General features: G+C 37.2%; 1 protein-coding gene across 1 annotated transcript in view; it reads left to right on the top strand.

Annotated features, from left to right (window-relative positions):
• LOC108720477 (uncharacterized) overlaps positions 1 to 16798 on the top strand; it is an 87488-nt gene that overhangs the window by 2339 nt on the left and 68351 nt on the right. The window contains exon 3 of the mRNA XM_018444517.1: positions 551 to 603. Coding sequence (XP_018300019.1) covers positions 551 to 603 — 53 coding nt within the window. The remainder of the gene's footprint in view (positions 1 to 550; positions 604 to 16798) is intronic.

The raw sequence follows: 16798 nt of genomic DNA, 5'->3' as shown, positions 1-16798 counted from the left end.
TTGTCAATAAACAGAATTTATTTATTTGTTTATTTACAGAAAACTCATCTCTGCATCGCAATGAAACTTTACATAAACCATTTTGAATACTTAAGTAGTTACACACAAAAAAAAAAAGATTTTTGTCATGACGTATTTTTAAGTTATAATAATAAAGATTAATAAATAAAATAAATTAACTATAAAAATGTGTTGCTCAGTAAAAATAGAATATTGTAAACATAACTTTCACATACGAGTATAGTTTTTTTAATAAAATATAAATATCAATACATTTGAAAAAATTGGTATAATATATCTTTAAAGAAGAAAAAAGATAAAGTTTAGAAACGAAGCTGCGAGGCTCCGAAAATACCTTTCTTTTACAGCAACTGTTTCCTCCCGCTTTGTACGACGATGCTGTAATGGCTGTAATGTAATATGTGACATTTGTAAATAAATCGTATCCATCCCGACGATCGATAAGATGTTGTTGATTACTCGCTCGAAAAAACATCCCCTCGAACTTTCCCGCATTTTTATTTACAAAGTTCTTTTTACATTGTTGCAGACGTCTCCTCGCACATTTTCGCACCTCCCACTTCTTTTTCACTCATCGTTTTGGTAAGCCCGATATTTTATTTATTTTCTCCTTCAACATTACCCGTATTGTTTTTTTTTTTCCGATTTGTTTACTAGCCTTAGTCATATATTTCACGCTTATCTTTTATCAACGAATCGCCTGTTTTGTACGTTTGAACGCGACATTTTCTCGTGTATGTGTTTCATATCGATGAGAAAATAGCGAATCGATTGCAACAGTTGATCGCCTGCGTTACCGCGTAACGTCAGAATCAGAAATGCAGCTCGCGTTGCAGCTGAAAGATGTCGCCATCGGTTCCATACTAACACGCACGTTATTCTCTCGGCTTTCGTTCCGCGTCCAGAATCAAAAGCATTTGTTAGAAGGTCGGAACCGCTTTATAATTAATTCGTTTTGTAGATAATACAATTATTGATAATTCCAATCGATTTCCAGCATTTATTATTTACACGTCGTAATATTAAGCGACATCGTCGTAGCAGAGTCAGTTGAATCGATAAGAATAATTGCGGAATTTTACGGAATTAGTAGAACAAATTAAAAAAAAAAAACTCGATAAAATTATATAATAGATTGACCAAAGTTTTTGCACGACGAGTGATAATATTAAATTTGCAAAGCGCGTTACGACGGGGAGATCGTACCGTGCCGGCGATATATCGAAAGAGAGATGACACTTTCAAACGGTACGGCAAATCAAATTTATACGCAAAACACGACTCATTGTTAAAAATGCGCCGTCCGTTTCCGGCGTTGCTATAGAAAATATCGCGATATTAAAATCCAAACAAAAATATCGACGTTCGTCGACCATACGGAACGGAAGGTTCATTCGTACGTCGCGAATAAAGGGTGCATTCTGCCCGGCCCTTTCTGTCCGGCAGGAGGAAGAGGAACGACGGACGAAAAATAAAACTCCGCGAACACGGTCGCGTGAAAAATTAAATCGCGTTTATACGGGTGTCGCGTTATTTCATCGCGGACGAGCGCGGCGCGTATCGAGATCTGGGCAAACATTTTTGGCGCCCTTTCAGACGAATTAGCAGAAACGGCCGCGACTTTTTCCGCGTCCGTCGTCGGAAATATTTCACGAAAATTTTTCCACCGCGGAAGACAGTCTCCACCCGAGACCGTCGAACATTTCGCTCGCGAGATACAACGAAAGGGGGGGGGGGGGGCGAAGGGGGTGACAGCGGGGCACGCGAAGAGGGTTGGGCACGTGTCAGGCGAGTGTTTTACTAGCCTTAATTTCGTGTGCTTTCGTAGCCAATATGTCGGGGCAGTAAATTCTAAACTTTCCGCCCGGCTTCGCATTTCGGCATCGCGCGTTTTTGCGATCGCGGTTTTAACGACTCCCCCTTCTACCCTATCGCCTGCGCGAACCATCCCCTCCCCTTTCGACTAACGGAGGTCCTAGGAAAAGCTGCCGGATATTAATTTTGTAAATAACGAACTTCCGGCGTCGACGAGAAACTTTACCCGCTCCCTTCTGTCGTTTCGTCCCTCTCGCGAGTCCCCCGCTTTACAGGGGCGGAAGGGGATCGCGCTGGTATCGTTATAACTGCGAGAGCGTATCTCATGGGCGAGTCACGGAAATTTTTCCTCGGCGAGACTCAGGCGAGAGGCGGCACTTGCAAAACAATTACGAATCGTCGCTATTTCCTTCCACCATTGTGCGGCCGGGGCCCGTGAAAGGAGGGCCGAACTTTGAAATTCATTGCGCGCCATTGTGCGCGGCCGCTCTTATTTCGGCACGAAAGGGGAGACGAGGGATGGGGAGGGAGCGCGTACGACGCACTAAAAATGAATAAGACAGGGCTATTAAATATTCGCCGAGCGCCGGTACAAAAATTCACCTCGGCCCCGCGCATATACATACAATACATAGACACACATACACACGTATTAAATAGAGAAAGGGGAGAAAGAACGCAGTAAGGGGGAAGAGGGGGGGGGGAGAGGAGAGCGAGAAAGAGAGCGAGAGAGCTGTGAATCGATTGAACCAACATAAACGTGGTGGAGGACTAATAAAAAAAAAACAGTAATTTACTTACTAAAACATAAAGCCACGTCCGTGGCCGGCGAAGGAAGGCAAACACATTAAACATTTAGAGGGCATAATAACCCGCGGCATACGTAATACGGCTGGCGCCCTTTTCACGATAGCCATGAATAATGTACACACGCCAAGGTATGACGTAGGCTCGCGCGCTAGACTTGTGTGTATTTCACGGCGAGGTAGATCGACCGGGCTATTTCCAATAACCGGCACTGAGCGCCGGCAACGTTATCGCGCTATCGGGCTCGTGCTCGCTGGCGAGCGTAAGACCATCGCGAGATGGCAGGGGGACATCCCGCTCCGACACCGGAGCCCCCTTTGTATCCGCTTCCGTCGCCGTCGATTGTCGTCGATGCTCGTTGCCACGCTCGCGCCACTTCGCCCTATCTGTTTTACACGAGTTAGCCCTCGAAATAGAGTTATCAGAGAGACCCGTTGTCAACAGGGTCGTGGACAGCGAAATGTGTCTCGGGCTAAAAACTCGACTGACTTACTTTCGCTTGGTCGAATTCTCACCCCCGTTTATTCTACCTGATTCTCCCGATCACTAGGAGGCATCCGAAAGAACTGCGCATGCATTGCACTGAGACAAAGGTACCTCTGTGATGAAAGTATTTGAGATCCAGGGTCTTCGATATAAATAAATCGAAACTCACGAATCTGATAAATTTTTTTTTTTGAATGTTAAATCTTTAAAAATAACCGAAAGGCAATTCTTTTTTGTAAGATATATATTTGTTCTCTCTCATTTTGTTTTTTAATATATATGAAATAAAATGATATATATTATTTTTCTCACAGATTTTCCTATATATACTTTTACGCATGAATTTTCTTAACAATTTAATTACTTTATGAAAAAATAGTCTTTTTATCTCTTTGCCTTGAATAACAAGGATGATAGTATGATACTATAAGGTAATTGCGCGGAATATGATCTACTTGTGTGTAAGTAGTTACATGGACAGTTAAATCTTCACTGCACCCATGTAAATATTGGAAATGTCTCATATTTTCAATTAATGTTCAGAAATTTTTCCTATTTTGAATCTGACCACTAGTTTTCAATACGTTATTATTACATTATCAAACTTTAGAAAAAGTACAAGAAAGTAATCTTTGTACTTACTCTCTATTCGAAATGGTATTACGATTTCACTTTTAGTAGATAAAGCACAACGATGCAAAATCATTTCGTCGAGATTCCTGTTTGAATAATCGCGGCGTGAATGCGCGCAGTTTGAAATAATCGGTTGATACGGAACTTGCGAGAAGTATACCGACGATTAGGTCGATGATTAGCGCGTACAAGTTGTCGCGAATTACTAGCACGGATTGCCAGAGGGGTCACGGCGATTTGTACATCGTATCGGTGCGACGCGACGTGCGCGCGACAATGGCAAAGTAATGAAGTTCGCATTCCAGGCTATCTGGAGCGTAGAATGACAAAACAATAAATCGCTTATCGCCCGCCGTGGCCAGTGGGTGCTCGCGTGCCGTCTCTGCCTCGCCTTCGGTCGTTCCTCGCCGGCGACGTAAAGCGACTCGCCGCGTAATTCACGTAGACGCAACACGTCGCGATAAGAGTTTTGCCGCCGTTTAAAGCCTCACGAGCGTAAATCCCCTCCGGGACGTACGATCTGCACGAAAATTAAATTTCACACAGTCAAGCCTCTCTCTCTTTCTCTTTCTCTTTCTCTCTCTCCCCCCTCTGTACTCAATGTTCTGCAAGCTAGAGAAGTTCTAGAAAAGGAATGTTAACCCTTCGTTATTACTCGTGGAATATTCAGAACACCTTTGCCTTATAAATTTACTAAATTTATGAATGATATTTATGGTATTTATACACATTATTATTTGGCATTAACTACTTCACAATTAAAAAAAAAATTTGCATTTATCTTGATTTAAACACTCTAAAAAATATGGGTGAATTAAATACCATGGAGGTATTAAATATAATTCTCACCGTGTTGGGGTCGATATAAACATCAAGAAAAACATAATGTGGATTTAACATCATGATTTTAAACTCATTGATTTAACACCATTTTAAAATGCAAATGATGTTAAATTCATAGTGTTGAATTCATACCATATTGATGTTTATCAACTCCAATACAGTAAAAAATTCACAAGTTGAAAAAAAAGATTCTAAACGAACAAGCTAAATCTTTAGTGCTTAAATAATTTCGTGGATTTTTATTCATGTCCAATTCTGCAAACTGCGCGTCGAATTTAATTTTCAGTCTTGAAATGCAATCCAGAATTAAAGCAGTAATATCACAAATTGACAAGCAATTTGATAATATTGATGCTCATATAAGCATCTTAGATGCTAATAATATTTTTCACAATAAATTATTTATAGATTTGATGCTTATCAGCATCACATTATTAACATCTTCTAAGATGCCTATGAGCATCAATTATTAAGTTACCAATTTAATTTGAGATATTACTGCTCTAACTCTGTTAGGATTGCGTTTCGAGACTGAAAATTAAATTCGGCGCGCAGTTTGCAGGATAGAACATGTAGTATATTAATTCACACGGAATTATTTAAGCGCTAAAGATCCAACTTGACCATTTAGGGCTTTCCGATTTGTTGTGTACTCACATTACGATCTTAAAAGATACTGTAATTAATACAATAAAAATTATAAAATTATAAACACCATGATATTAAATTGACACCTATAATGCTTTTTAAAGTAAAGGATATATTCACTGAGAAAAATTTCTGGTTGAAAATGGACGAACCAGAAAAGAAATTCTGATCATATCAATTAGAATTAGAATTTATCTCAATTAGAATTATAATAGATTCATTCAGAAAATTCAGATTTGTCCATATATATATTTTCAATCAGAATATCAATCAACTCTTTAGCACCACTTCGAAATTTTCAATCATAATTACATTCTGGGGCGTTGAGGAAAACAGCATATATTTTTATGGTTGCGGACTATATAAAAATCTGAAAAAAATTTTATAGTACACTTGTGCAACAACAATTTTTATTAAAATAAAAACCGTACTGTATTTTATTTATTTTTACATATTAAAATCTGAGTAAGAATTTTGAGAAAACGTGATATCGACTGCGCCTTAAAAGGCACAAAATGGTGCTGGAGGATTAATATTCTTTTTTTCCAATGTAGAATATTATCATATATTTTTTATTTAATTATAAATCCTGAAAGAGAGCAATGAAAATTAAGATATAATGTTGGGGTGTCAGAAACTCTCAATGTGAGTAATTACATTGAAAAAGATACGCGAGTAATATAGGATTGACGAAAACATCGGATTTTCAGTGAATCTACATTAGATAATTTGTGACTTTTAGTCGCAGTAATTTGACATCTAGATATCTAAGCGTATAATTTAATTGCCGTCTGAGAAAAATCGTTCCGTTATCGTCCGTATCGGATTGGGAAGCGAAAGCGACTTGTTCTACTTCTACGATATATCAGTGTAGTGAGCATTGTGAGCTTAACAGGGTTAACACCGCAGTCTCGGCTCAAATGCGTGAAGAAGGAAGAAAGGGTTTGCGGTAATGTCGGCATGTCGGTGCCTCGCATTATTCATTAGCGTCCAGTCACATTACTCATAAGTCATTCATTTTATCTGGCGCCCAGTTTTTGCCAATTATAATAGTACTTTTACCTTTACAACTCTGCCGTTCTATACTAGTATATCTAAAAAAAATGGTATCTATATTTTTATCTGAGAAACGATCTCTTATATGTATAAATGTTGCAAAGTCATATTTATTAGAAGAAGCAAATGCTGATATTACAGTCGATTGACGAACGATTTAATTAGACGTGATAATTTTCTTATCCACATAAAAGTATGGAGGAATCGCGACGTGTCATACTGAATATACAATAGTCATAATTATTAGGTAATATTGATGAAAGCAAAGTTCCCAAAATTATAGCCGATCGATAGATTTAAGAGTTAATTTCATTAGGGCCGATGATTTTCTCATTTCTATAAAAGCGTGGAGAAATTAATTCATGTGTCACATTGAAATATATACCTACAATAATCATATCTATCAGAAAACTCTCTAACAAAAGTGGAATTTCCAAAATTATAGTCAACCAATTAACGATTTAATCAGGGGCGATTATTTTTTCATTCGTAAAGACATGAGGTAATCTCGACATGTGATGCTAAAATATACATAATTAGTTATATAGACATATATAGAGATTGTCTACGAATGCCTTGGTCAATTAGGAATCGATCTTTCCTCGGGGAACTAAAGTAGTGCAGGGAACGTCTTTAAGATACATATCTATATCAAAGGATTCTAATGTAAAATTCACAAAATCATCGTCGTCTGACTGATGACTTAATTATAGCGATTAATCATTACTTTTGCTGATGAAAAGTAAGATCGAATTCAGCAGATTCGCGGAGGGCTTTAAAAAGCTTCAAGATTTCCGCGCAATTAAGAATATTTATTTCCCGCGGACGGTGCTGATCGCTCGTATGAAGACAAACGCGGGAAAAACAGCTTGCGATGTTTCCGGCGACGGACAATACGAGCGGAATTCTTCGGACGTTCAACAAATGCGGCGGGGGCTGCCGCGTATTATTCAAAATCATTGTGAATACCGACGCTGTTGATAAAATATACCGCGGCGCAGCTCGTGGAAACAGGCCGCGATAAGGATAACTAAGGAAACGAATGGAGGCTCGCGCGGCCGATAAGAACCGCGTGATTTAATCCGGAACGAGTTTACCGTTCGTGAAATGAAATGAAAAAAGGTAAAGGGGGGGAAAAGAAAAGAAACGCGGCCGCGCACGTAAATGAATTGCAAATGGTAGCGAATGCTTGTTTGCAGCCGCTGTAATTATGTGCATCGAATGGCTTCGTGTTTGTAAAGTCGATCTGCGAATTTCGAAATTACTAGAGACGTCGCGTCGTGGGCGTGTATACCCAAACTTCCGTTCTGAGATCTGATTAGGATATTGAAATCGAAAAGATATAATATGCACTACCGCTCAAAAGTTTCGATACACTCTTCGTTTATGGAAATTTCATGATATAAGGAATACAATATTAATATAGTTTGCATTATTTTTAAAAAATTTATTATTACATATTTTTTTACTAAAACTGGAAAAAGTATTATTATTCTTATTCTTTTTTTAATTTTTTACTTCTCAAAACCTATTCTCCTTGGGTTTTGATAAAAAAAGCCAAACTCTTGACACTTCATCAATATAAATTTATCTTGTTTTAATCAAAGCGACTTGTGTGTAACTTGATGTTTAATTTCTGCGAGAACATGTTTATATATCCACTTTTTTAAATGTTTGTCAATGTTTAGCGCAAAATTTAAAATCGATTTTTTTTCAACCGATATATATAATATTTAGATATTTAAGAAATTTACTTATAATTTCCGTTTATTTTTTAATATAATTATTTTTCAATTTACTTTATTGAATATTTCCGTGATCAAAAATAAGAAAGTATCTATATCATAATATTATGATTTCATATTTTATATATGAAAAATGGGATTGTTAGCAAAAATATAAGGCAAGCTGAAACTTTTGTGAGTGATAATATATATTGATCGTTTGCAATAATAACACAATTTAAAAAACAAAGTTTTCCAGAAAATAAGTTTACATGTTTTAAATCATCAAAATTTTGTAATATTAATTTTGAAATATAGTTTTGGTGTAATAACTGATTATAGAGAAATAAAACTATAATGTTCTTTATATTTTTGTTTTTTTTTTTGCAAGCAACTAAAAATGGCAATTTTTGAGTTATATTATTGTTGTAGCAAATGAATGATATACATATATACTTTAAGAGAAATAAGAGTGTATATATTTAACATGCAGTGCAATATAATTTTTATAGTCGATATAAATACTAATACGATGTGAATTGTATAAACACCACATGATATTAAATCTCATGTTTTTAGAATGTATATATTCTTAACCATAGAATGCAATCGATACGTAAATTTTACAAATGAACGAGATCATTGAGTGCTAAACTTCAGTAGTCATCAGGATCCAATTTGCCATATTAAAAGCAAGAATAAATGATGTAGACAAGCTTTCAAAAATGCTATCCATGTTAGTTTGGATTCTTTGGTGATTCAGTATCATAGAAGTCAGTGTCAGTATAATAGAGAGCGTGATAATAAATGTTCTCAATTTTTAAGTATTACTGTTATATAATATTATTATGTACATTTTATTTAAATGTATGAGAGAACATACACACAATAGACGGACCATATTATTTAAAAATTGAATTTAATAGTGTGCTTATTCTTTCTTTCTTTATAAATGAATAATTTAGTTATTTGTATTTGTAAAAGTTTAGATTATAAATATTTTGTCATTAAAAGTGTGAAATGTATGAAAAATTTGTTTTACGAGTTTTATTTAATTAAGAGTGGTCTATTTTCTTGACCGTAAAATTTGCGTATCTATAACAATATTACTCAACAGCAATCATTATCATTCTAAGGTTAAGAAATATATAATATATACCATATGGTATATTCCTAAGACAAAGTTAACTATAATAACTACAGCCTGTTGAAGAATTGGCCATAAAATTAATACGAGGCTGCTTTGCTTTGTGTATAATAGCGACTACAACTATAAAATTGACGGGGCAATCTCGCAAATTTCTCTCGAATACCAATAGTTTACACCGTCATTATTCGCCGCTAATTGTATTTTCCGGATAATCCGGATTTGCACTGATTGACGTTAGAGTTGGTGTATAAATTTACCGAAAAAGCCAGGGGTATCATTGCCGGTCGCGTACTCTCGAGCGATCATTTTGACACGCTCTTCTATAGATATACAGTTTGCCCCGTGGTGTCGTCGCCGAAAACGTCGCGCCCTGGGCGCCAGATTCGCTGATGAGGGGGCATCCGGCTAGCAAACCTGGATCCACAATCCGGAAAGCGGGGCAGAACGAGAGCGAGCGTGGTGCCTGATAAATCGCCGTCCTGATCCTAGGGGGGACTGCGCGGGGAGGATTAGCGGAAGCAGGCGGATATCGTCATAAAGGCCAGCTCAAAAGTCAATCAAGCGGGCCGAATTACGTCGAAAAGCGCGGCGGGGGCGCGAGAGCGTGGGTGCTCGCGAGAGCGCGCGCTCGCGAGCACCGATATACAACAAAATGAAAGCTATCAGAGGTGACAATCCGCGGACGACAAATCAGCGTGTATATTTAATGCCCGTACAGTTTTCCCTCTCTTTCCCTCTCGCTCTCTATCCTTCTACATCGATGCCTCTCTTCTATCTGCTCGTCTCTCCCGCTCGGTTTCTCCCCCGTGTGTCACCTTCTCTCTCTATCATTCCCTCTCATTCACTCTGTTTATCGCGCCTCGTCTCTCTCATCCCCCTGCTACCACCTACCCCTATGCTCTCGCTCCCACGTCATCACGTTGTTGCTCTCGGATATGTCACTATGCTACCGACATAACCAACCCGCGCTCTCTTCTCTCTTTGCACTCCTCTTCTCGCGCATTCACTCGTTCGGCCGTCCTCTTCGCCGCACTTCCCCGCCGCGTTATTTGCAACGTGTCGTACGCTCGCGCATCCCCGCGATCTAGCGCAATCAGTGCTATTATATTAATATTTATGCCAACCCCTTCCCCCTTTCTGTCGCCTCGTCACATTCTCTCGCGTTTTCTCTCGCTCTTGCCATCACCGATGCCTCGCGGCGGAAAAGCCAATCGAAAACAAATCCACTGAACACCCATTCCCCTAAACTGCTCGACATTTCCGCTTGTTGATCCTCATAGATCGAAAGATATATTGACGAATCTGAAGAATAAATCGACCATGATGACAGTGTATTTTCTTTATGGTCGATTATGATCCATCCAATTTTCGCTAGAATGCATCGCAATCTAGGAGCTCTAAAGAATGCATTAAGAGCCACATAATAATGATGACTAATGATTTTTTTTTAACTAAATATGAAGAAAGATTTATGTTTTTGATGGAGAAACTGTATAATACTATAATTTATAAATGTTACATGTTTCTAAGAATCTTAATTTTGAGTTAATTTTTTTTAGACATATACATAGCGAAGAAATGAGGACGCGATGTTGTAACGTTATTATATAAATTTATATAATATACAATATTATTGCAATTGTAATTCTGCAACACCGGTGTAATGTTGCCATATGAATGTACGTCACGGCATAAGATCATATAATATCATAGTGGCATGCAGGCAATAACAATTATACGCGAATACTAATTAAAATTATTGAAATTTATTGAAATTACCATGTTGCCGTGCGACATAAGAAACGTTCATGCGGCACAAAGCACTCGTATTAGCTTGCGACATTACTTAAAATTACCGGGTTGCGCTCTTGATAGATAGCGGCAATTATACGGGTTGTCCCAGGTTCGCCGTCTGCCCCTTTAATAATAGATTCATCGAACTTGCAGTCAATGCTCTTGCCGTGAATTTAAAACTTGTGAAGATCATAAATTTTATATTTAGATATGATCATATGATCCTCTCGGTCTTTTCGTAAAGCAACAAGGTAAACGAGATACAAGTAACATTATTTTTTAAAAAACGTTTAAATTGAAGTTTAAGTTTTATTAAGACATTTAATTAAAATTCAAGGCCAACGATAAACACTCACTCATTTCTCCATTTATGCTAATTGCGCGTAATCTTGTAAAAAAAGATAGTAAATTTGAATCCTCTGTATCTACATGCATGAGATACGATACCAATATTTAACGCTGAAAACGAAATAGCAGAGTACTCACCGGCAATCAAATTGTGAAATTGTAGGAGTTTCACGATGACGTTTTACGAAACGAGTAGGTAATCTCGCGGGAAAATCAGAGCGGCGATTTGAGCGTGAGATCGAAGATCGAATGGATTGCCTTTCGAGAAAGATGATTTTCGCTTCGGACGATTAGAAAAGTGTCAAAGAACTAATATTTTTATTCGTCGACAATATTTTATATAATATATTCATTAGCCTTGCTCGGAGACGACCCATTTACGCCGTATGTAAATGTATGCGCGATAGATTCGATTGTATGTAAATAGTAATAGGAACTCCGGTCCTTTGCATAACACTGGGCGTTAACACACTTCTAGCTTTCCATGCGCGAAGACAATTATTATTTGATTTACATAAAAAGCGAGGACGCGTTTTTCATTGGCGTAGAGAGATTGCCGAGAAGCGATGAGAGAGGCGCCTTCCCGGCTGTAACGCTGTAATGCTACAACAGTAACTACAAAAACGACCGGAAGCTTCTACGTGATATTCATAGAGTTTCCTGATCTAAGATTAGAATAATGCTTTCAGTAATGTAACCCATATTATTTGCGATCTGTTATTAACACAGAATGTTTCTGTTACTAATTTTTCAATTAATTCCCATTATTAGCAAATGAATATTAACATAAAAATTGATTGATTTATATTTTACTAAAATATATAATCTTCTATTTTTTAAATTGTTTTTGAAGGAGTTTCGTGCTCGTTTATTTTGCTCTTTTAATCTAATTTACGAGAATTCTCACGTTTCCAAGTTAAATAATTTTATAATCACGCTATGCCTTTGAATTTTGTAAAAGACAACTCAGTTTAAAATTTGTAAATACGCTGTAACGAATTTAATTTTACACAATTTTCATATTAAATAGAAAATAGTTCATTATGAATAAATAGTGCTTTCGTAAAAGCATTAGATATATAATTTCCTTCAATTACATACTCCGCCTTATTGAAAATGACATAAACGCAACTTGAAATAGAGAGCTCTCGAATTATTAAGGCATAATATCATATCCAATCCTTACGGCTCGATTGATCCGTTAAGAAGGTTCACGAAGTCGGTTTACGAGCGATTACGCATTTCTCGAGCTTGTTGAGCTTCAGTCGAGCCGACCAGCCGCGAAACCGCGACAACTTTCTCACTGCGGAATCGAATTCATCCGAGATACTCAGAGACGGATCCCCGCATCCGCGCCCCACGAGATTAAAGAGCTCACGTGATCCCGAAGCTTTCTCCCGGATGAAAAATTTGCGATTTGCTCGACAGATGCGCCATTCGAACGCCCCACGGGCAGGTTTTTCTAAATTTCCTATTGGTCAACTAGATCGGGGATAGATATTGTAATCGGCTCTCTTAACCGAGTAATCGCTTTTTATCTCTGGGGCTTGCCGACCACCCCCGGTGCCACCACCCATCGCGCTTCACCCTCGACGTTAGTGCCGTGGCAATGACGCCGCGCCGCTCGATGTAAGCCAGGAACACCCTTCGGCACTTTGCCGACTAATATTTATTGCCGTGTTACGGATACAGTTTGTTTTAGCGATTGCAGATTCACGCTGTCGCCCATTCTTCGTTTTTTATCCCCTTCCAAACAAAATAAAGAATAAAAAGATGAAAAAGTTTTTGAAGGATAACTTTGTGAGAGTTGTACGTGTAAAGCAGTCTCTCTTTCTCTATGTATACTAACGATACACATTTATTTTTTATTCTCGTTTATTTTATTTAAATATATTTTTTAACGCTACAGTTAATCGCGATCAAAATTTACATTTTAATTTCGCGCCTTTGTTTAAATATTTATATTAAATTGACGATAATATTGATTAAACAAACTTTAACATATTTATTATATTTTATTGAACTTTGATACATCAATATAATTTTGACATATCAATGATATATCAATATTGTTTTGCTTAATATTGTATCTATATATATATATATATATATTGTCGTTATAATAATATTTATCGCATGAAATGCAATTTGTCGGTTTGTGATTTGGACGAAGCGTAACTTGAACTGACGAAAGTATAATTTTCGGAACACTTGTTCTCCAATTTGTCTGGAACTCGATGTTTTAAATGCCGATTGCGAGCTCTCTCCTGAGTGTCGACCCCCAGCTGAGCAAAAAATCAGTGCCTACTACGAATTGCAGGTTAGATTTCGACGGGCGGCGACGGGGCGCAGCCGTCGATCGAAATCGCATTTCCGGAGGTACGAATTGGCTGCCCGGGGTGCCTGCTGCCCAGTTCGGTGCTCTCGGCCCTACTGAAATTCGATTGAGCACGTAGTTAGAAGGATAACCGTGAATTTCGTGGCACGCGCGCGACATACGCGCCCCGAACGACTCGTGTGGGACTCGATGCAATAGAATCTAGAAAGCGGAGCAGTTGCCTCTAATATTGGTTAAATTTCCCGAACTATTTGCTTACTGTAACGCTATTATTTATTCACGATATTGCGGTACTCAGAATGACATGATTGATTATTCATGATAAATTCGAACTGTTATAATAATTTCATTAAGAAATATTTTTTAATATTTTTGTACTCATGTCAGTCTTATAATAGGGTAGAGCAGGGCTATTTGAGCATAGGGGCAAGTTGGTCAAATGCAAATATCTAAATAACCAAAATATATATAGATACGTCTATGGTTGCGTATAGCACAAAGACAGAAATTACTGTACTTTAATACAATAATCTGGCTGTCAACAGCCAAATACGTGCGTTTTTTTTTCATTTTTGTATATGTATCAAAAGTAAAATTATTAGATGAATATTCTTTTTGGTCTACATGGTAATTAAAGCGATTGATAATAATCAAATGTGTTTTTTGAATATAAGTTATTATCGTATTTTTTAACTTTAATATTTAAGTTGCTATTTTATTTACGGTTTTTCAGTTATAAAAAAGTATTTCAGTCAACATCGATATGGGGCTTGTTGGGCCAGTATCTCATAACTAACCTTATAGACTCAGCTGCTTAAATGAAATCTGTCTTTATTAAAGCTTTTTATTCTATGTTAACGATTAAATATATATTTTACGTTTAATTATTATTATAAAGAGTAAAGATTTTAATTTTTCTAATTTTATTAATTAAAGCATTTAAAAAGAAAGAATATTACAAATTATTATATTTAAGATGCACGTAATAAAAAATTGGTTAATGTACACATAATCCTTTCATGTTTTAATAATATATAACCTCATTAAACGATTATCTTCATGGCTGAACTTATCCTTCGAGGATGTTCAACATACCCCATAGATGGGGCATATTGGTCCAATTTGCATCCTTGTAATAAACGTAATTTTTTTCTTATTTACGAGGTATATTAAGGATTTATAAGTATTTAATTAATTGAGCCAGATGAACATGCAACGTTTTAAAGCATTTACCATTAGTCTATCGTAATTACGTGAAGATTTATAATAATTTAAAGAAAAAGTGTCACAACTATATATTATATATAGCCCCGCTCTATCCTAATTGAAGAGTTTCTCACAAGAGTCAAATAAGTCTATTTTTTAAACAATCTGAATTATAGCGCCAATTATTGTTTATTCGTAATCGTGAATAATTTTGTTCTGACCAAAATCAAATAGAAAACAAGAAATATAAGAATTTAACATTTGCAAAGGATGTTTTTGTTAAGAGAAATTTGTAAAAATTGTGTAAATTAAAAGTGAAAAAATTATTGCTTTATATTTATATATAAAATTATATTGATATTTATTGCTTTATATTTTAATTATTATTTCCTTCTTTACTTTTGCCATTATTAATATTATAAAAAAAGATAAATGTAAAATATTATAGGTGAAATAAGTAATATGTATAATATAAAATTTCCGCAGAAAATAAGTTCAGACAAAGATTTTACATTTTTTTAAGAATCTTCAAAATATTAATAAAAATTAAAAATATAAAACGTTGTTTTTATATATATATCTACCTATTATATGTCCGAAGAAAAATTACCATATTTATATAATGAATGATTTAAAAATGAGAATTTTTATCTTGAAAATTTAACTTTTTAGAATTTTTTTTTGTTTAATTTTTGTGAAAAAATTCTTCAATTGTTTCGCAAGTACAAATCACTCAAGAATTGCAGGAATTCTAGATTTTCTGTTTTTTTTTATATTGAATTAAAATGATCATTTATTCATTTTCCATAAAATTAAAATTGTGTAAATATTGCATTGGAATGAATCGTAGCGTTTTAGCGTTATTACAAATGTGCATGAGAAGACATTAAAGAAGTAGATACATTTTTCTGAAGGCTCAATGAGTTAAAATAAAGCGTTTATATGCAATTGATTTTTATAACAGTGCTGCAGTTGCGCCGTAAGACAGAATCATTTCTACATCTCGGCAAAAGTGCAAAGAGCGAAGAAGGAGCTTTCCTCGCGTGATCATCCGAAAGCACTCCAGCGAGACGGTCCTCGACCCTTAGCCTAACCCGCGAATCGCCGTCTACAGCAGTAAAAAGAAAAAAAGTTATCGGTGAGACGAGAAGAGAGAAGGAAGAGAGGAGGTCGCGCAAAACCGCGAGCCGGTCGATCGTGGCCGAACTTTTTTCGCGGAACGTTCTGAACGATCTCTCTCTCACGATTTCCCCCTGTGGAGGAGGATCGCGCGCTCGTTGACCGGCACGCGGTAATTCGTACGTGATCGTATACGATAAATACGAGAAGGAAAGAGCGGCTACTCTTCTAGGTGCTCTCACGAAGCAGAAGACAGTCCTCCTTCCTTCTCGTTCTCCACGAATCGCGAATCACCGGCATCATCGCCGCGGACGATCGGCAACCGATAACGATGCAACGGCGTCGAGGCGCAGACCGCGGGCCATAGAATTATGCATTATGCCGAATGCACTCGATAAGCAGTATGATCGACTCGAATGGCGCGGGGTGGTGGTGGCGGCAGCGGCCAAGGGGGCGATGAGGAGTCGGGAAGGGAACGATAGGCGGAGGCTGTCGGTGGTAGATGATTCTCGTGATTTCATGATCGGATATATCGAGGGAGAATCGGAGGAGGAAGGTGGGGAATCGGTAACGAGCCGATCGTGACTCGCCGCTTTCGTACGGTAGCTTATTCGCGAGAGCTGTTACGGCAACCGGCGCGAGCGGGATCCGCTGTCCCATTGGCGGATAGCCTTCCCTCGAAGAGCGGCGAGATAGGCAGTGAAAGAAAGAGAGAGAGAGAGAGAGAGAGAGAGAGAGAGAGAGAGAGAGCTAGACAGAGTAGAGAACTGCCACTTTATCGCGGCCACTTATCGAGTCGGTTCACTTCCA

This window comes from Mycetomoellerius zeteki, unplaced genomic scaffold (assembly GCF_001594055.1).
Source record: "Mycetomoellerius zeteki isolate Tzet28-1 unplaced genomic scaffold, Tzet1.0 scaffold151, whole genome shotgun sequence".
NCBI classification, from domain to species: Eukaryota; Metazoa; Arthropoda; class Insecta; order Hymenoptera; family Formicidae; genus Mycetomoellerius; species Mycetomoellerius zeteki.
This window is presented reverse-complemented; position numbering and strand designations above follow the sequence as displayed.